At 39.3% G+C, this 22,567-nt stretch overlaps 1 protein-coding gene across 2 annotated transcripts in view; it reads right to left on the bottom strand.

Moving 5' to 3' along the window:
* LOC124616064 (mediator of RNA polymerase II transcription subunit 18) overlaps positions 1-16,390 on the bottom strand; it is a 52,806-nt gene extending 36,416 nt beyond the window's left edge. For both annotated transcript variants that reach the window (XM_047144299.1, XM_047144300.1), the window contains exons 1-2: positions 16,163-16,390; positions 15,858-16,062 (exon numbers count right to left, since the gene is read on the bottom strand). In XM_047144299.1, coding sequence (XP_047000255.1) covers positions 15,858-16,059 — 202 coding nt within the window. In that variant the 5' untranslated portion in view covers positions 16,060-16,062; positions 16,163-16,390. The remainder of the gene's footprint in view (positions 1-15,857; positions 16,063-16,162) is intronic.
* Between the last annotated feature and the right edge of the window lie 6,177 nt (positions 16,391-22,567).

Here is a 22,567-nt window from a genome sequence, read left to right as displayed (position 1 = left end):
AGGTCACAGAATGGGGGCCCACCGTGGCTGGTTCAAGTTTTCTGGCATCACAGTGGCATCAGTCTCTGGGTTAGGCGTAACTTCCACTATGTGGACTGTTGGTGATTGATTACGCCAGCTAGTGTCCTGAGAGTCTCTCAACTGAAATTCTCTTTGCCTCTGTGTGTTCGGCATATGCGAGTTACTTTGCTGGCCGAATTCTGTCTGTGGGTTATTCGGTTGTCTGTTATTGTTTTGTGTTTGCAACGTGATCGGCTGATTATTGCCGGTAGCTTGTGTCTGTAAATATTGTACAGGCTGCCAATATGCTCGTTGTAGTTGTTTTTGCTAAATCTTTGCCCATTTATTTTATATCCATCTTTGTATTTACAGCTTTCTCCATTGCCTTTGTGATTACCGCTACCATTATCATCATAGGTCTGTGTGGGGTTGCCATCCATTTTGTACTAAGAATCTGTTATTTACTTGTTGGTCCGTAAATCCCTGTGTCGCTATCGGCATATTAACAGGCTTGGGTTGTACTGGTCTCTCTTTGTATATTAAATCTATTGAGTCCAGTACAGATAGAAAGTATTCGGTGTTGTGTTATGGGATGGTAATGAGTTTTTCTCTAATGTGGGCAGGAAGATGGCTCTTTAAAATTTTCAGCACATCTACTTGAGGTATCGGGTTCATCCAGTATCTGTTTTTATTCAAATATTTTTCAAAATAGCCCCTTAAGCTTCCATACTTGCTATTGAATGGAGCTGGGTTCAATACTTCATGTCTGAGCATCTCTTGTATGGCCTCAGATCAATACGTATCCAGAAATGCTCTCTCTAACAGTTCATAATAGTGGCAACGATCCCCCATGTCTGTAGCCCATAGCAGAATGTCACCCTGTGTGTATCCACCAACAAATCTAATTTTCTGGGCTTCAGTCCAGGTAAGAGTTAAAACATTTCAAAGTGCTCTGATACAGACCATAGGGTGTGTTCTTTTCCCTTCAGAAGCAAATATCGGGAATTGTCGATGCCTAAGTAATCCATCATCTGCAAGTAATGTTGATAAACACGCCGCGCTGTCAGTGACAGGCGTGTTTATGTTTGCTTGTGACGTAGCGCATGGCAACTGTGCTTGCTCGACAGGTGCAACTGCCGGCAAGTGGTGTTGTATTGTGCAACCTCCACTATTTTCCTTCAACAGGCTAACCCTGTATTGTGAGTAACCAGTGAAGGTATCCAACTTTTCGAAAAGCATAGGTTTGCCATCTGTCATATGTTGTTTTGGAATGTCGGTAGTTTTGACAACACTGCCTGATAACCTTTCCTCTGCTTCCTTTAAACCCGAGTCTATTTTAGCTAGGAATTGATATTCTTTCTCCTTTAGAGCTTCTTCTACAGTATTTACAAAAATTTTGCACTCTGACACTACTTTTCAGCAAGGGTGCTGCCCTTATCCAGCATTCCAGCTTCAGCTTTTTCAGTTATTTCCCTTACATCTGCACATAACTTATCTCTCTATTTTTTGGCAAATTCTGACTCAACTCTTAGACTCAACTTATGTATTTCTGTAGGTATGTTTTTGCATATTTATACTGCGGAAATTGTCGGTAATTACTTCTTGTTTTAGTTGTTTAACGAGCTCTGACAACTTCCCGGATAGTACGTCAAATAACTCAGTGCATATAGTTTTGCTCACTGCACTGAACTGTTGACTAATACTATTCTTGAAATCGCTGAATGCCTGATTTTGCTGTGTAAGCTGTTGCCCTATATTTTATTAATGTTTTGTGAACTGCTGTGTAAACTGTTGTGTTATAAGTTGCATGAGTTGAATCAAACTGTATGCTCCACAGTATTTACATTGCTTTTATGAACTGAGCAAATAATCAAAGGAATTTTTGCTGTTGCGAGCTTCAGTTCCATTATTTGAAAAAAATGTTTCCTGAAGATAACTGACAAAGTGTTCCATCGATCATCATAAAAGAGACATCATGATTAGTTATATTGCCAGTGTCATCATTTTTTTATAAAGTGACGCCAACGTGGTTGTTTTGGTAGCTATCAGCCAGTTCACGAGTTGGCACGTTACTTTCAACTGTTGCCAAGCTCTGATTTATGATATCTTGGCATATAGCATCTTGTAATGAGTTTACAACAAAGGCCATTTCCTTTGACTCCATTGTGAACAGTGTTTAACAAAATTTTGAAAAGAAAAAAAAAAGATTTTGTTTGTATTGGCACCTTTCAATTAAAGCAGATTTATTTGCGTATTCATTAACAAACCTGATATTCTCTGATACAGTCTTACAGAATTTGAATGAATTATTTCGCACTTTAATGTTGGCTTTACACAAATTTTCATCTTTCCTATAGAAATGCACTTTCCATAAAGGATATTAATTGAAAGGAAAAGAGATTATTTACTGCAAGAGAGACGGTGCCATGCGTGGCCATATGCATTCAGCGTAGCAGCTGCCTATCTTTACAGCTGAAATCCGCTTTCCCGGTGCATCTCGTTTGTAGGCAGCATTTAATTTTAATTTGCTGCTTCAAGTTGTTAATAGCTCCAATCTTACGGACATGTAACAAATGCAGCATAGGCCTCATTAGTTTCTTGTAATGAGAAAATGGATCATTTATCTCAAAAAAAAAAAAAAAATTATCTCAACAATTGAAAGGTCTGTTCATACAGTCGCCAATGAATAGTGGCTCTGACTGGGGGTGGAGGGTGGAGGGAATAAAATAAGGGGGCGTGCATAATATATAATGGTAACTGATTAAAAATTGCTGCTTAAATGATTAAAAGGTAGATTTTGAAAGAATAAGGGAAGTACACATATCTTGAGTGAATATTAACTGGCACTAATATCAACAGACGTTCAATATTCAATACATTTAAGATCAACATTCACCATTTAAATTTACGTACTTCTCATTATCGCCATTGTGCACAAAGTTGGTTATGACGATTGCCCCTCCTCTGCTCACGCAAATTTCTCTTGTTTGCTTCGATCCTCTTGATGCACGATTCTCGGCACAGGCAAAATGATGAACAGATGGTTTTTTAATAAACTTGGTCTCCCAAATAATGTTTGTAACACTTCTTTAATGTTCGATTAGAATACACATTTCTGAACAATATTAATGCGGTGGAACTCTTCAGATGTCAGCCCGCTACCACTTATAGTGATGAACAGTTGAATATAATGAAATTAAAAAATTGAAGAGCATATCTCTACTTGTTTTGTTTCTATGCCAATATTATCTATGGTACAGAAAAGAACGAGGGAGAAAAGAAAATAATAATAATAGTTATAATAATAGTAATAGTAATAATAATAATATGATACATTACACCAGTATTGTGAGCAGACAGAATTACCTCACTGATCTCGTATTTGTACTGGGTGTCCCATGAGGAATGGTCAATATTCAAGGCTATGGTAGGAGCAGTCATTTTTAGCAAAAAAAAAAAAAAAAAATTAATATGGGCATATTTTCTATTCCTAATGGTTCTAAGATAGAATAAATTTAATGTACATTTGTTTTTGGGCTAGTGGCGCACACACGTCTCTGACATTTTACTTAAGTCAGGCCTACACCATTGTTTCTCATCTTTGCTTATGATGTCTCTCTGCCATTAATCTAGCCTGTTGAGCATGTGGCTGTCCATGGTGTGTTTAATTGTGTTTGTACACTTGCTGGCAAAACTGCCACACATCTACACTAATGAATAATATGCAGGTATAGTGTATGCTTATGGCTTCGCGATGTTAGTGGTCCTGCTTCTGCCAAAGAATATCATCAGCACTTTCTGGCACATTTAATTCCTGATTGTAGTGTGTTTACCATAGTTTTCAACACACTGTATGAACTGGTGTTCTTCCAAGTTCGCATTTTTCTTTGAAAGGTGTAATTAACAACCTGTGCAGGAAAAGCATCCCATTGTTGAAATGGTGCGATGTAGTCTTACTACAAACCCACAGTGACTGACTGCTTGTGCCAATGTTCCACGAACACATTTATGAGTCAGAGGTTAATGTGATAAAAGTACGTATTTTTCAATTGATACTTTGCAAAATGCATGTTGTATTGTTTACTAACTGTTGTAAATGTGCAAATATGACAATGTATTGAATAATACAGAAAATAAATAATAATGTACATCAAATGTGTTCTATCTTAGAAGCCATTCAGAATAGGATGTATGTCCATACTTCCTATAGAAGTATTTAGCTTCAAATGATCGCTCCCGTCATATCCCTGAACATTGACCATTCCTCGGACACTGTCAATTCTCTACAAGCCTGAGGAGCTTGCCCCATGTGTAACATGCTGTTAAAATGTACGAGGGTTGGAACTTAAATAGTGGCAACTATTTATTCACACCCAATACAAAAGAGTTACATGTTTGCACCTGTTGCTGTCCTTCAAAGTAGTCACCAGCATTGTGTAGCACCTGTTGCCAGCACCTGTCGAATCTCTGGAACAGTTCTGAAGCGAATGCCACGAAGTGGTTCCTTCATCTTCAGAATCATATCAAAGTCACAAGGACTTAAGTCCGGGTAGTATGGTGGATGGTACAGTACTTCCCAGTCCCATCGACTGATCAGAGCAGCCACAGCTTGCGCTGTATGCACCCGCACATTGCCGTGGAAAATGATGGGTGGGTTGTGCAGAAAGTGTCACCGCTTCTTTTGTAAAGCTGGTCACGGGTGATGCTCCAAAAATGAACAGTAATACTGTGTAATGACGGTCTGCCGTGGAGGAACGTAATGCGTTAGGATAACACCATCGCAGTCGCACATGAGAATCACCATAATGTTCACTATACTGGGCTCCGACACACTTTCGACTTTCGCGGCAACTCATAATGATGCCATTCATTGGATTGGTGTTTCATTTTTAGCTCATACAATGTGGCCCATGTCTCATCCAGTGGTACGATATGGTGTAAGACAGCCTCTCCTTCGCGCTGAAAGCGCTCCCAATGCGTTTGAGCAGCATCGTAATGCACCCATTTCTGCATTTCCGTCAAATCATTCGGAACCCATCGTGACGCAATTTTTTACATGCCCAGGCATTCCTTCAGGATGTGAAACACAGTTGTATATGATAATCCGGTTTCAGGGGCGAGCTCACAAATCGTATGGCGTCGATCACTGTCAACTAACATGGTAACAACCTGCACTACTTCTTCAGAGACTTTAGGACGACCTGTCCGATGCATGTCTGCCACAGTTTGCCGATCTTCATTGAAGGCTTTTACCCATCATGCCACTGTTCTGTACAGCAATGCCGATTCTGTGCACACCTCTTGAAGGCCTTGATGACACTGTTGTGCTGTATGACCTCTGGCACATTCAATCTTGATCCAACTCCATTGTTCCTGTTTTGAAAACATAATTTAGACTGCTCACTCACTAGTGACTGTGTTTCCCTTGATTGTGCGCACGCCAGTGACGTGGGACGGGTGAGTCCATATGCTCAGAGGTAAGGTAGGTATGTCAACAACATGTGCTATCGGCGATAATAGTAGGTTCCATTGCATAGTGTCTCCACAGCAATGTTGCCACTATTTAAGTTCCAACCTACGTATAAGATAAGATTGATTTGACTATCTCCATGTCTGCAGCTTGTGGTCTAGTCGCTAGCATTGCTGCCTCTGGATCACCAGGTCCCGGGTTTGATTCCAGTCCGAGTTGGTATATTCTATGCCCGGGGACTGGGTGTTTGTGTTATCCTCATCATTTCATCACCATCATCATCATCATTCATGACAGTGGCTAATTAGACTGTGTAAAAATTGAACTGTGTCAACATTGGAACTTTGTACGGGCTCTGAAGGTCACACAGTTGAGTGCCCCACAAACAATACATCATCATCATCAAACTGTCTCCACTATAATTGTCTGGAACACTTTTCACAGCATAAGAGGTATCAAATGCATCACCCCAGCCTCAGCTTTCCATACATCTGAAGAGGCCCACAGGCTCCTAGTGGCTCCCTCCATAACAAAAGTACATCACCTAGGTGATATGGAACTACAGATATTTCGTCACAAGTCAAGCAATGCATTATGGCAGAGACTGTTCTAGACTTGAACATGCTCATGCTCTGCCTCATTCCATCACATACATTCACAACCACCTTGAAAGACATACTGTCAATTTGTGGTTAGCAGCTCCGCCCATTGCACCCTCTGTCTACAGGTGCCAGCAATTCCTGAATGGAAGAGGTTTATGTTGTCTTTGGTGACAGATGTGTAGTGTACCTTTTCGGTCATTCATTAATTCACCACCAAGGGGCTGCAACATGTTTATTTGTCAATGATAGACACAAGTAAATGCCACATTTACCAATCAAATCCGTTTCCCAACAACACTACATAGCTCACTAACAATATAAGACTTAATTAAATGCTTCTACACTATTTTTACAGGAAATGTATTTTTCATAAAAGCCCACTTAAAAACTGCATATGATTACTCACTTAATGAACTGAAAATAACTCCACTACATAAACACAAGATGAGTGAAGCTATTGTCTACTTGCACATGAGAATGGGACAGGAAACTGTGGGACGTATAGTCTGAAAAGCATGCAGCATTCATGGGGGGGAAAGTCACATTTCACAGAAGAACACTGTGACTGCCATACAGGATGACTAGGAATGTTTCTCTATAAGCAGTATGGAATAGTGTGAAGAGATTTATGTAGAGTCTCTCCATATGCATTTCTTGTGTTAGTATTATTAGTAACTCATATCTGCATTCCATGTAGTACTAACAGACTTTAAGGAAAATAAACGCACCCAGCACAAGTCTGTGCATTGTGCCGCCAGTGAGCTGCAGAAGAATCAGTATAACACTTTGAAACACCCTGTAGTTGGTTCTTATGACATAGTGAGGTAGAGAGAGTAGGTATTCACTTGCTTACTTTTCATTTTGCACACCTACAGAGAAGGGGGAGCGCATGACCACATCCAGCGACCCGCTTTCTATTACTTCTCTTATTCTCCACCACTCCTTCTAGCCTATCACACCCTCAGAACACCAATTATCCCTTAAAAAGGTTCTACTGCACTTAGATCGGGTAAACACTTTTAATATTTATTCTTCATGCACCTCATTGAACAATGATAATTAATTTTGCATCATTAAAACTACACTCTTAATAATCTGCAATTTTCCCTTTCTCTGCAACACAGAAACTATTAGCCCAAGAGAAAAAAAAAAATGAAATGAACCTTTTCTGTAGAATACTTAATGTAGTTTAATTTTGTACTGATAAACATTTTAACTAGAAGCTGAAGTTTCCAAGTTATTCAAGGAAAACATATAGAAGTGACCTATAAATGTCCCTCCACCCTCATGCTCACGCCCCACAGGCAAGGATTTTTATTTTGTAGTTTATGGCACACCTTACTAACACTACAAAAATTTGCAAGTACACAAATTTTTCCCCTAATTGACCTTTTTTGTCCAAGTTGAATAGGCTACTTGTGCTTATCATCACTTCAAGAATGACCTACTGTACGTGATGAGTGCAAGTAAATCTTTTCCCCATAAACATGACAGATTGTCAAGATGGACAACCCGTTTTAACTAGTGAAATGTTCTTGCTAACAAAATGAGTTTTCTGGAAAATGATTGTGTGCAATGGGACACACGATTTTCTTGCATATTATCCCTCTCAACTCTTGTATGAACTGATACACTGTAGTAAGTATGAGGGCGAGTCAAATGAAAACCTTAAATTTGTAATAACAAATCGAAATTTTGTACCATTATCCTGTAAGTTGGTAAGTGTGCAACAAACAGTGTGCAGAATGGCCTGTAGGTGGCAGCATAGTGCAGATGCACACATACCATTGCAGTATCAGTATAAAGATGGCCGCCCCACTTGCGACTTGCACCACGGAAGAACAGCTTTCTGTTACTCGGTTTTTGCGTAGTGAAGGTGTGAAACCTATTGAAATTCATCGACGAATGAGGGTTCAGTATGGTGACGCATGTTTGTCACAGCAACAAGTCTACGAATAGAGTAGGAAGTTCGCAAATGGTGTGACTTCAGAGGAAGATGCTCCTCGTCCAGGTCAGGCACAACAAGTTGCGACTCCACAGAGTATTGCAGCAGTTGAAGCCATAGTGAAGGAAAATTGCCGATGACACTGGATGACATTGCAGCATGTTTACAGATTAGTCATGGGTCAGCACACCACATTGTGCATGATGTGCTCCAGTTTCATAAAGTGGCTGCAAGATGGGTGCCACAGCAGCTGACTCCTGAAATGAGAGAATGACATGTTGATGTTTGTGAAGAACTTCTTTGGCGCTTTGAACGAGAAAGTGATGGCTTCCTTGCAAGAATCGTTACTGGGGACAAAACCTGGGTTCACTTCCACCAACTAGAAATGAAGAGAGCGAGCAAGGAATGGCGCCATTCCTCATCACCAAAACCAAAGAAGTTTCGAACAGAACCATCAGCAGGGGAGTTTATGTTGACTCTCTTTTGGTATGAAAAAGGCATCATTTTGGAGAATTACATGCCTAGAGGGACCACTGTCACCAGTTTATCATACACAATTCTCCTAAAAAAATCATCTGCAGCCTGCAATCAAATCAAAGCAACGTGGATTGCTGTCAGCATGTGTCCTTTTGCAACATGACAATGCAAGGCCCCTCACTGCCCGTACAACAATTGCAACCATCACAGACCTGCATTTTGAGTGTCTTCCTCATCCACCATACTCACCAGTACTTGCCCCAAGTGATTTCCATATGTTTGGACCACTCAAAGACGCAATTGGAGGAAAGAAGTTCCGTTCTGATGAAGAGCTACACCACGCGGTGCATGAGTAGTTGCGTGGACTGCCAAAAGAATTTTTTTCTAAAGGAATTTATGATCTTTGTAAGCGCTAGAGGACTTGCATTGGGTGTGGGGGAGATTATGTTGAAAAGTAATACAGCTTTGTACCACTTCTGCACAATAAATAATATTTAAAAAAAAATTTCAGGTTTTCATTTGACTCACCCTTGTATAGTTTTTAAAAATATATCAATATACATTTCGAAAGCATTCAAACACTCCCTTCAATGCTGGTGCTGAAACTTTCCACAAAAGTGAAAGGCAAAGTGACCGAAATTGTCTACCACACTGTAAACAACCTCCTCCCCTCCCCCCTTTCCCCCCCCCCCCCCCCCCCTCAAGAGCACTCTGTTGTATGTAGCAAGAAGATGTGACTACACTTGTAAGATAAAATGTATTTCCTTTTGGCTCTACTTGATATATGACGGCTACAGGGTCAGCTATAATTTTTGTAAATTGGAATATAAGCTAACTTCTAGCTTAGCGAAAGCAGCTTAAGAAAATTACTTCCAATGTCTGTTTATTCTTATGTTTAAGTGAGCAGCTTTTGTGGAAACAGCAGCTTTATGATCAAGCAGTTTTCCATTTAAGTCAATCCTGTGTCTCCTTATTTGTCATCACTGAATTAGTGATGTCACTCATTCATTAATTGTAATAAAAAAGAAACTATTATATTAAATTCTGACTTCACTAAAAAATTATCTGACCTGTCTTTGCGTGGAGATGCCAGAATGCTTCTTACAGGAAAAACACATATTCTCAGGTAACCGTCACTAAATACAGGGTGAAAAGTATTTAAACTGACAAACTCTGGGAGGTTGTAGGGGACATCAAAACAAATATTTTTCCCTAATGTCATTTTTTTCCTATGAGGAGTATTTAAACCAGTAGAGGAAGATTTCTCTAGCGGCAAATTAATTAAACCAACAAACACTTTTCCATTTTCTTATGACCAAGAGACAACACATTAACACAACCCAATTTCAATTACAGTAGATTTTCAAAAATGCCTCCATTGACATGTTAACAAAAGGTTACACCATCAGATCACGTTCTGTCTGACACGAGCAAAAACCCCAGGAGTATCCTGAATTGTTCCTGCTGCTGCTACTATCTGGGCAACCAGATCCTCTTCTGATGCAACAGGAGTTGTGTAAACAAGGTTGCACATTTCTCCCCACACGAAAAAGTCCAGAGGGGACATATCTGGGGATCGAGCAGGCCATGGTACAGGACCACCTCTGCCAATCCACGTTTCTGGGAACCGTCGTTCCAGTAATTGACGCACATGACGACTGAAATGTGCCGGTGCCCCGTCATGTTGGAACCACATGCGTTGTCTTGTAGGGAGCGGGATGTCTTCCAGCAATTCTGGCAAGAAAATTGTAATAACGCCTGCCATTTCATGGCATAGGTAGCAGATACAGCCCAATTAAACAGTCCCCAACAACAACGAGCCACACATTACCGAAGAACTGCACTTGATGAGCGCTAGTAACTATGGCATGTGGGTTATCCTCACTCCAAACATGTGAATTATGCATGTTGAAGACTCCATCACGCCCAAACATTGCTTCATCGGTAAACAACACAGAGGATGGAAATGTAGGATGCATTTCACACTGTTCCAGGTACCACTGCGAAAACTGTGCTCCGAGTGGATAATCAACTGGTTCCAGGTTGGGGACATGCTGTAAGTGAAATGGACGTAACAATTGCTCTTGAAGGATAGTTCTTACATTCGTCTGATTTGTCCCCGTGTTACATGCAATTGCACGAGAGCTGATTGAAGGATCCTGCATGCTGCAAGACAGCTTCCTCAAATTGCAGCATTCTTATCGTGCGACGGCGTCCCTGTCCAGGTAATCTGCTAAATGACCTGGTCTCATGCAGACGTTGGTACACAGCAGCAAAGGTCGTATGATGCGGGATACGGCGATTAGGACATTGTTGGTGATAAACCAGCTGTGCAGCTCGTCCCTTGTGGTGCACAATGTAGTACGCACCAACCATATCAGTGTACTCACTCCAGGTGTGTTGCTCCATTAGTAAACAGAGACAATGCACTACTACACTGGTGGACAGCAGTTGCTTACAACTGTAGAGTGTAATACGCCCTCCACCGGTTTAAATAATCCTCATAGGAAAAAATGACATTAGGGAAAGATATTTGTCTTGATGTCCCATACAACCTCCCAGAGTTTGTTGGTTTAAATACTTTTCATCCTGTATACTACATCGAATTGTAATTAAATGGAATACACAAGATAAAGCCGTACAGGGTAAAAACTATAGAGAAAAGCAGAGATTAGTCTGTATCCAACAAATAATTGAGGATGTGGGGTGCAAATGCTACTCTGAGATGAAGAGGTTGGTACAGGAGAGGAATTTATGTTGGGCCACATCAAACAAGTCTGCTTTTCTCAATAAAACATCTCTGCACTTGACTTAAGCAAGTGCTCATCAAACTGTACCTCACCAGCTCCAGGGCACATCTGCAACTGCCATTCAGTAGATAGATGAACAGATAATATGTCAGTGGACCACATGGCGGCCAATGCTGTGGTGATTTATTGGAACATTTCATTAGGCGTGACTGGGACTCCATTGCAGACTGCATCAGTGAGTGCTTGCCACAGAAAGAAATCATGAGGAGTCAAGTTGGGGAACCTTGCAGACCCTTTTCCTGGACCAATCCATCCTATCCAATGGTCAGGAAAGTTTTCATGCAATAACTGCATTACAATGGGAAGGGTAAGCTAAACAGCCATCACGTTGGAACCACATATACTGCACTTGTTCAGAGATATTTTTTCTAGAAATAGATGAAATAAGTTCCCACAGTCAAATTTTCTACACTGCCACAACACTCATTGCTGTTGTATCTGGCAAAGCTAGCTTGGGTTTCCTGCTGCCCAGTAGAGCATGTTCACAAATTTAAATTTCTGCAGTTAGCCAACATGGCTTTATCAGCAAAGAACTAGAGCTTCAAAAATGTATCATGATCTCTCAGGCATTGCAAACAAACAGAATTCTAGACAATGTTCAGCATCACATCCTTTGACTTCTCAATGTAATCAGAGATGAAAGGTGTGGAATGTATGATGATACAAGGTGTGACTGGCTAAAGAGAATCATCTGGATAATCCTATGTTCCTTGGTAATACATCTGATGGCATCATTTAGACTGATAAGCATCATAGCCAGAAAAGCTTTTTTGTTTGTTCCATCAGTTGCAGTCTTCTTCCATGTTCAGCTGTCCATTCACACTAATGTCCTAATAATTTGTGCAAGAGCCTCACACATTTGACATCGATGATCAGGATGCGGACACATATCAGTTTCCTGAACTCATTTTTTTTTTTTTACACTCAATATTTCAGCATGTCTAACTTCTAGTCATTGGTGTTCATGTCTGTGAGCAAGAAATTACATGAAATGATCTGTCAGTTCAGCAGTGAAGATAAGCAAACAGTCTAAAAGCTTGACGCGACAATTTAGCATGGCCTGAGAGCCTCATTTGCATGTGATCACACTGCCGTGGCCAATTCAAGCGCTTTGCCTTTCAATGAAATACCGTAGTTTTTTTGAACACTTGTACAGACAGTATCAATTCCAACACTGTCTCAGTGTACTCATCTTGTCAAAAGCTTTTGAATGGCACTAAGTTGTATATAATTCCATTTAAAAAATCATAATTGCTTCAATAAATCAATTCATACAAGGCTTAAAAATTATGTGCCCCTCCGTATACTATCATTTGCCAAAAATCTTGTTTCGATATTGGTGTTACATCTTGTATGAATAAGCCTCTATCTATATATCAGCCCCCCCCCCCCCCCCAGTATTTCTGTACTTCTGAATGTCTCCTAAATAATGTGCGCACTCTTTGTGAATATCTTTCTTTTCTTTTTAATAGTTTCTGCTTCCTTGTCAACCACATGGGTTGACACACACTGTGTTTCAAGATATGCATGTGTGAATTTTCTGAAGGTTGTAAGTAATTTTAGGCGAAGCAGGTATAATGGAATACAGATGTCTAAAAAATGAGGTTGAGAGGATATTTGCAAAATGGGAAAGTAGCAATGGCTAGAGGAGAAATGCAAAGCTGTAGAAGCTATGGGAACAGAAGCTTGCATCTGCCTATGCAAAAATTTAAAAAAACTTTTGACAAAGAGGACTAGTACTAAATCAAGAGTTCAGATGGTAAATGAGTACTAAGCAATGAAAGGGAAAATGAAGTGAGGGAGGAATGCAAGAAGGGCTATATAATTGAAATAAACTTTAAAATGATATTATGCAAAGTGAAGAGAAAGTAGAAGAAGAGACGGGAGATATGATGCTGCAAGATGAATTTGACAGCCCACTGAAAGACCTGAGGTAAAATGTGGCACCTGGAATAGACAATATTCTCACAAAATTATTGAGATCCTAGGAAGAACGTACTGTGACAAAACTATTCCATCTGATACGTAAGATATATGACACACACAAAGTACCTTAAAGCTCCAAGAAGAAAGTAATAATTCCAAACACAAAGAAGGAAGATGCTGACAGATGTGAATACTAAGCAACAATAAGATTAATAATGGTTCCAAAATACTGACACAAATTATTTACACAAGAATAGAAAGACTGGTAGAAGTAACTTGAGAAAGATCAATTTGGGTTCCAGAGAAATATAGGAACATGTTGAGGCAATAGTGAACCTATGACTTACCTGAAAAGACAGACAGAAGAAAGGCAAGCCCAAGTTTACTGTAATTGTCACTTAACAGAAAAGGTGCAAAGATAAAATACAGGGAAAGAAAGGTAGCCTGTAACTTGTACAGAAACCAGACTGCTGTTATAGGAGCTAAATGATATGAAAAGAATGCAGTAGTGGAAAAGACAGTGAGGCATGGTTGTAGCCTATCACTCATGTTATTCCATTTGTACGTTGAGCAAAGAGTAAGGCAAATGAAAGAGAAATCTGGAATAGGAATTGAGTTTCCAAGAGAACTAATTAAAAATTTAAGTTTGTCTGACGACACTCAAGTGTAAATGGTAAAGGATATGGAAGATCAGTAACTGGAAAGAATGGGGGGGGGGGGGGGGGGGGGGTTCTTCAAAAGCTGCTATAAGATGAACACTAACAAAAGTAAAACAGGTTAATGAATGTGATTAACAGAAGATGCTGATGAAATCAGAGCAGTAAATGAGCCACAAAAAATAGTCTGTGAGTTTTGCTATTTAGGCAGCAAGCTAACTGACAATGGCCAAAGTAGGGAGGATGTAAAAAAATTTGTTGCATTGTAGCTTTGCACAGAAGTGAACTGCAACAAGCAGTTCAGATATGAAGTGAATACGAGGTCTCAAAATGTGGTGCAACTGAAAAATGCTGAAGCTGGACAGGTAGAATTATTAAAGTGGTACTGAATAAAATTGAGGAGAAAAGTAATTTATGGCATAACGTGACTAAAAGCAAGTACTAGTTGGTTTGACACATCATGAGGAAGCAAGGAATTGTCAATTTGGTAATGGAGTTAAGTGTGGTTGTTAAAAAAATGAGGGAGACAAAGGCTTGACTAAAGTAAGCAGGCTCAAACTGATGCAGTTTGCAGTGCTTATGTTCAGATAATGAAGCTTGTATAGGGAAGACTAGTGTGGATATTGTAAATTCAAAGTAAATAAAAAATGTCATCGATCATATTGTTCGGTGATTACCACAGTCATCCACTTACTAAACACATTGTGATGTCTACTCTGAAACTCAGACAGAGATCTAAAAATTAAAAAATATGACACACACACACACACACACACACACACACACACACACACACACACACACACACACACACACAGAGGTGTGAAATGGGGCTGTCCTCTCTCAAAAGCAGTCACATCATTTGTCACTGGACAGTAAGAAAATACCTTTGCCCTACCAACATGGGTTGATTTACAAGCATAATAATGACTTGCAGGAGCAAGGTAATGTGCCAGTGTCAACTCCGGGAGTGCAGCGTCGCCGTGGAGCACCACAGTCCTGCCTCCTCACGGTGAAGGTAACCATTTCTCGTAGTCGTTGTGTAACTTGGGCAAACAGTTTGTGCGATGGAATGTGACAGTTCTTCCATTTCCTCAGCATCGCCATACACAAGGAGCACGACTGTGCATTCAGCAAACGTGTACTGCACCATGTTTCTTCTATTGGTGATGCACAGGTATTGACTCGGTCTCACAGTAAAGCAGACAATAAGTAACATCCGGGGATTGTTTGACGTAGTACACGTCATCATGTCTACCCTGTTGCATACCAGGACAGGGTACTAAGTAACATGTGGGGATTGTTTGATGCAGTACACATCATTGTGTCTACCGTGTTGCATACCAGTACAGGGGACTCTGAGATGTTTCTCTTGCCCTAAGCAGACGTTGACGAGGTACACATCTGAATTGAAACTGTCGTAAAATGGAAATGATACGAATCCGGACACGAGTTCCTGTTGAAAATGTTCTGTACTCATTATCCTCTATATGTCCTAGAAGTTTGTAACGGGAATTTCTGACCATCCTGTATAATAAAACATGTATTGTGGCATGGAGTAATATGAATATACCTGCTACTAATGAATTTCAAATGATCTCATCGCGTACAAATAATTATTTCAGAAGCTCGGCAAACAATATTTATATACACAGTAGTGAGCATGGAAGTTACGTGTTGCTGTAGAAGCCACGTAGAACCTCTGTGACAAGATTGTTGCTAAAAATAATTATTTTTTTCCAGACGCGTCAACAAATGTGTGCTTTCGCTAAACAGTCAATAAACTATTACCACATGTTCTCTCCATTCTCCCAAATGCGAAGGGTTAAGCGCGTACGCATATTTACTTTGTAATATGTTTCTCGAAGCAGTAAAGTTTTCTGTAATGAAAATCTTATCGAAGACTATTTCACAATGCTTCCCGAGTTTCAAACTCGAGACGAAACTGAATAGTAATTTACGCTCACTTACGAATACTGAAGCACATCTCATGATCATGGAACTGTTCGGGGCCAGAGTCGACGTTGTCACAAAGTCCTCTGAGACGGTGTAGCAACACTTCTACAGCTGAATCTAGCACGCTACCTTGTAACAGATACTCTTGACTAGGAACAATGCTGCTATTCATCGCAGCCGTAAGGCTTTCCATTGCTGTGCTAAGGGGTTGTGCCATTTTCTGTAATAAAAGAAGTACAGTTTTACTGAAATAATGTTGAGCGAGAAAAGCGTAGCACAAAAACAAAATCGATAGCCACAAAAGGTTAAAATTAACTTACACAGAGAACAAGCAACGAATGCTATTTTTCTTTTTAACCTAGAAATCTGACATACATTCTTTCATAAAAACCCATAACATAAACTACACCAGATACCCGAATAGTTTACAAACAATGTCAAACATCATAAACTCGAAGAGACAACGTATACATCTAGGCACGACAGATACGCAGACCACAACTACTGGTAAACTGGAGGCAACGATTTCATTATGTTTAGACTGTGCCTTGATCATGTCGAGAGAAGTCGTATATCGACTTTTGTGGTCGTTCGAGACGTTTCGCCAAGGTGCCGCCAGAGCGTCATCCGTTCTTTGGCGTGCTTCTTATTTGGGTTATTTCTGCTATCTTTTCTGATAATATGTCTGCAACATTTGCGATCATAATAAGGAGAAAGCTGAGAAATTTCAGCATCGATAATAAGGGCCAGTTTTGTGGCTACTGTGGTACCCAAGAAAAAATTGAGGAACTTTTGGCGCAGCTGAAGTGCATTGGGTATTCATATTCAGCGAGGAGAAGCTTTCACAAGCAAAAACATTCTGATGTATCCAGAAGTAAGTGAATAAGAGTGATAATTTATTCTGCTTTACTGCCCTGTGTTGCTCTCAGCGAACAAATATGGATACAATTGTCTGTTATCTCAACACTTTATAGTGTAAGGATACGCGCCGGTACTCCTACCAAGTGGTCACGAAAACTAGTGTTCTGATTGTAGAAAGCAAGTTTTGCCTTACTTTCCGACAATTTCGTTGTAAACATTGTTTCTACGTTTGCAGGTTGTGAAAGATTCTTCTTTAGCGTTAAGAAAGGGAATGTAGCGATAAGATTTTTCGGATGCCCGTTCATAGTAGAAACTGTCAACCACCGGGAGTGCGTACTCGGCCCCAAGTACCAAGAGAAAAAAGAAATTGCTGTTTGTTTTTCATTTCATTTATCCATTTGTAAATAATTGGTAAGATGTAGTACAATGTTACATTGTGTGGTTACAAAACTGTTTACATTGGTTCTTAAAATTGATTTTTACATAAGTCCTATCCTTACTGTTAACTATGCTATAAATGCAGTTAATTATGTTTGATATAATGGGTGTCTTCGAAGTGTTTCTAGTTGAAACAAAAATAATAGTCTTAAGGATACAGGGTATACGGGTATAAATGTAAAAATCAACACCTATTTCTTGCAGCCACTGTTTGTAATGTATATGTTTTACAGATTTTTTGTTGATATCAGGTAATGCAGCACACTTTCTAGACAAATTAGAAGTAATTTTAATATTTTTGAACCTGCTTAGGATTATTAAAAAAATTACAAAGAAATTAATGCATTTTCTTCCAAATTGCTTCCTCAAATTGAGGTACCATTTAATCCAATGTTATACATTTGAAGGAGACCAAATTTTTACCAGATATGCGTGACATGGTGACTAAGGTACTAGACCTATTTAAGGTAAGAGCACCTATGGTTGACAGGTCACCTAAAGTCGACATACAATTTTAAAATGTTTGAAATAAGGAAACGAAGCAATATAGAAGGCTGTACTTTTAACATACATTGTTGTTATACATTGTTTAACTGTGGTATCTACAAAGTCATAGAAAAAGCATTGTGGTTTTGCGAGGGAAAAGCCACATTTGTTATTGTTAAAAGAAAAGAAAAAAATCATTGAGGTCTATGTTTATGTGCTGCTCCATGACTCTGCTGTCAATATCTTTATTCTTTGCTTGTATGTAACATCTGTGTTTTCTTTCAGCAAATGTGTTTTTTTTTCGTATCCAGGGTGTAATTATAAAGTTAATAAAATGTTTTCTTGCCTTTAAAATAATATTTTTCATCAGGTTATGGGCCCAGTGCACGTGTAAAGGCAAACAATATAGTTTAATTGAAACAATATATGAAATGAGCCTATGTCTGTAAAGAAACATGATTGCTAGCGGTGATTATAAGGTCAGCGTTGATAAGCTTGAAGGACCTGACGACTGGACGAAATGGAAATGGCATATTTCTACAGTGCTGCGTTCATATGGACTAGAAGATATTATTAACGGTACGCGTGAACGTGTAGAGTTGCCGCAAGATGCGACAAGTGCACAAAAAGAAGATTTGAACATAGCAGTACTCAGGGTTTGAGTATGTTGATTGAAACATTTTTCCGTGTTAAACGTGATGAAACGGAAGATATTAGCGCACATGTGGCCAAAGTGCAAACGTTATTTGTGGACCTGAACGATGAATTAGCAAAACATGAAGAAAATATGCTATCTGAAAGAATCCAAAATGGTCGAATTTTGTCTACATTGGGAAAAGACTACGACAATTTTAAGGATCTCTGGGATACGATACCGACAGAAAAGCAAAGCTTTTATTTATTAATTGAAAACTCTGTACTACTGAACTGCGTGAAAAAGACATTAATGGAAGTGCAGCTTTCATCGTTCCTGAAACAAGAAAACGGCAAACAAGTAATCAACAAGTAAAGATGACGAAGTCACAATTAAAACAGAAGTTTCTCTGTAAAATATGGAAACCATTAGGTCACTGGACAGCAGAGTGTCCACAGAACACTCGTGACAGCAATAAAAGAAAAAAGAAGAAGCGAGGAAGTGAACACGCTGCATTTACTTCATACACTATGGGTGTCTGTACCAGTAATCACAGTGACCCAAATAAATGGTATTGCGACAGTGGCGCAACAGATCATATCACTCCCAACGAACAGCATTTTGTTTCGTACAGTGAATTTGATGCTCCTCAAGTAATTTCATTGGGAAAACAAGATGTCAAAATGTGTGCGTACGGTCAAGGAACAGTTTACATCCAAATTCGACGAAACAATAAATGGTACAATGCTAGAATGGACAATGTTTTGTACGTCCCTGGTGCAAGTGCTAATCTGTTGTCTGTGAGAGTCATTGCCTGCAGAGGCTACAGTACTAATTTTAGTTATAATAATGTCTGTGTTCGAAAACAAGTCAATGGCAATATTGTTGTGACAGGTTATGTGAAAAATCGACTTTATGTGTTGAACTTGCATGTTGTTAGAAATGCAAAAATGAATCATGTGAACTTGATGACTTCATCCGAAACAAATCAAGTGTACCATGAAAGGTTTGGTCATCAAAATAAACAACATGAGAAGAATATTTTAAAAAGAATGAACATTAATGTGGAAGATGCCAAGAGTGAATTTGGTGACGGCTGTGCAATTGGAAAGATTCGTAGGCTGCCATTCAAAACATGAATAATACGCTCTACTAGTACTGGTGAATTAATCCACGTGTATGTCAATGGACCAATGAGCACGAAATCTTTTGGAGGTAAGCATTATCATATATGTTTCAAAGACGATTTTAGTAAATTTCGACGAGTTTTCTTTTTAAGACACAAAAGTGAAGTGTGTACTGTGCTTAAGCAGTTGTTAAATGAAGCACGAACTAATGGACATGTTGTCAAACAATTTAGATGTGATGGTGGCAAAGAAATTAACAATAAGAATGTCAGTGAACTGCTTGCAGACACTGGAATAGAGCTTCTGATTCCTCCTCCTTACACTCCTGAAGAAAATGGTGTGGCTGAATGGGAAAATAGGACCATTGTTGAAGCTGCCCGGTCAATGCTAAATCCGAGTAAATTGCCTGAAGTGTTGTGGGCAGAGGCATGTAACACAGCAGTCTACCTAATAAATCATACTGGAAAATCTTCAGTTGAAAATAAAACCCCTTATGAACTATGGTTTAATCGACCACTAGCACGACTTGATCATCTCAGAATTTTTTGCACAGGCTGCTATGTTCACATTAACAAACAATTCCGTTCCAAGTTTGATGATAAGGCAGTTTTTGGACGACTTGGATATGTTAATGACAAGGATGGGTTTAGAGTTTGGATTCCATCTAAAAGAAAAGTGGTGTTGAGCCACTATTTAAGCCAGAAATAGTTTGTGATTTACATAGTGATCATGCTGAATTTGAAGTCCCTCACGAAGAATTTAATGATCCGAATTAATCTAAAGATGAGCAATGTAAATCTCCTAGGCTGTACACTTCTGGTGGAAGTCAAACTCAAGAAAAAATTGACACTCTCGATTCTAGAGAAAGTCAAGAGTCGAGTGAATCTGGTGAAAATAAGGAATTAACAGAATTTCTAAAAGCATAAGCTGCTGAATCTTCTAATGAAGAGAAACAGAAGAATAAAAGACAACGAAGTAAACCAACCTGGATGGAAACTGGTGAATTTTGTATGACAACAAAAGTTGATGCACTTGAATACAAAGATCCAAACCGTTTTTCAGAAATATTGCAGTCAAACGAGAAGGAAGAATGGATGCAAGCTATCCGTGAAAAACTTCAATCACTAAAGAAAAACAATACCTGGGTGCTGGTTGACCGTCTGAAGAAAGCCAAAGTATTGCAAAACCACTGGGTTCTACAGCGAAAGGTCGCAGTCAATGGAGGTACTCGCTTTAAAGCCAGATTGGTTGCAAAAGGCTGTATTCAGAAAGCAGGCATTGATTATAACGACGCCTTTAGTCCTGTGGCACGTTATGACGCCATACGAACTCTGTTGGCTGTAGCTGCTTCAAAAAAAATGCTGCTAGAACAATTCGATGTAAAGACAGCTTTTTTGAATGAAATACTTGAAGATGAAATATATATGGAACGACCAGAAGGTTTTGAAGAGTGTGTTTCTTAAAAAGAAACACACTCTGTACCCTACCATGAAGCTATTGATTGTCTCATGTACCTTTCAGCAGTAACTCGTCCAGACATCACTTTAGTAGTCAATATAGCTGTTCGAGCTATGGAGAAGCCAACCACTGAAGACTAGAATACAGTAAAGCGCATTTTCCGGTATTTGAAAGGGACCTTAAATTTTGGAATTGTATATAATAAAAAAAGAAGAGTTAAAGATTTACGCCAGTGCAGATTTCGCAGGTGATAACCGGACAAGGCGCTCAACAACTGGAATTCTTGCAAAGTAGTCAGGTGGTGCAGTGTCATGGACAAGTCAGTTGCAGAAAGTAGTGGCCACATCCACAACCGAGGCGGAAATGGGTAGAAGCAAGCACCACGCTGCTGGAACAAACGTTTTGTTGAGTTCTGGAAGAAAGCTGGTTTTTTAAACATTGATGCAAATCCATGACTATTTTATCGTAGACAAAATGGAAATAGCCTTTATGTGGCAATCTACGTTGATGATGGCCTGATTGTCGGCAGTAACAAGAAAGAATTTGCTGTTTTTACGGATGTTTTACAACATGAATTCGAAATAACAACCGGCAGTCTTGACAATTTTCTTGGCATAAAAATAAAGCAATATGAAGATGGAGCAATAATGATAAGTCAAGAGAAATACACAGAAGAATTTCTGCAAAGATTTAGAATGGCAGAATGCAATACAGTCTCAACTCCTATTGGATGTATGGACAATAATCAAAACGAAGAAGTTTCGTCATCTGTACCCTACCATGAAGCAATTGGATGTCTCATGTACCTTTCAGCAGTAACTCGTCCAGACATCACTTTAGTAGTCAATATAGCTGTTGGAGCTACGGAGAAACCAGCCACTGAAGACTAGAACACAGTAAAGCACATTTTCCGGTATTTGAAAGGGACCTTAAATTTCGGAATTGTATATAATAAAAAAAGAAGAGTTAAAGATTTACGCCGGTGCAGATTTTGCAGGTGATAACCGGACAAGGCGCTCAACAACTGGAATTCTTGCAAAGTAGTCAGGTGGTGCAGTGTCATGGACAAGTCAGTTGCAGAAAGTAGTGGCCACATCCACAACCGAGGCGGAAATAATTGCAGCTAGTGAAGTAGCGGAAGAGTTACTTTGATTACATCGTCTACTATCAGAATTAGCATAAATGTAGGGGCAGCCTCCAGTTCTTTAAATTGACAATGCTAGTGGATTGAAGTTAGCAAAAAATTCAGAATATCATCGACGCTCTAAACATATAGAGGTCTGACATTTCTATGTTTGTGAAAGATATCTGAATGGTGAGATTTTCTTGGAACACATTGATGGACACAACCAGTTGGTAGATATTTTGACAAAACCCCTTGAACGAGTTCGATTTAATTTTCTATGTACAGATATTGGCATGCAAGAGACAAAGCAATAATTTCATTATTTTTTCCTTTTGGAGGAAGTGTTAAAAGAAAAGAAAAAAATTCATTGAGGTCTATGTTTATGTGCTGCTCTATGACTCTGCTGTCAATACCTTTATTCTTTGCTTGTGTGTAGCTTCTGTGTTTTCTTTTAGTAAATGTGGTTTTTTTGTATCCAGGGTGTAATTATCAACTTAAAAAAGTTTCCTTGCCTTTAAAATAATATTTTTCATCAGTTATGACCTGCACTGCAGACAGAAACAAGAAGCAAACCTTAAGGAAATCTCAAGCACTT

The sequence above is a fragment of the Schistocerca americana genome, chromosome 5, assembly GCF_021461395.2.
Source record: "Schistocerca americana isolate TAMUIC-IGC-003095 chromosome 5, iqSchAmer2.1, whole genome shotgun sequence".
Taxonomy (NCBI): domain Eukaryota; kingdom Metazoa; phylum Arthropoda; class Insecta; order Orthoptera; family Acrididae; genus Schistocerca; species Schistocerca americana.
This window is presented reverse-complemented; position numbering and strand designations above follow the sequence as displayed.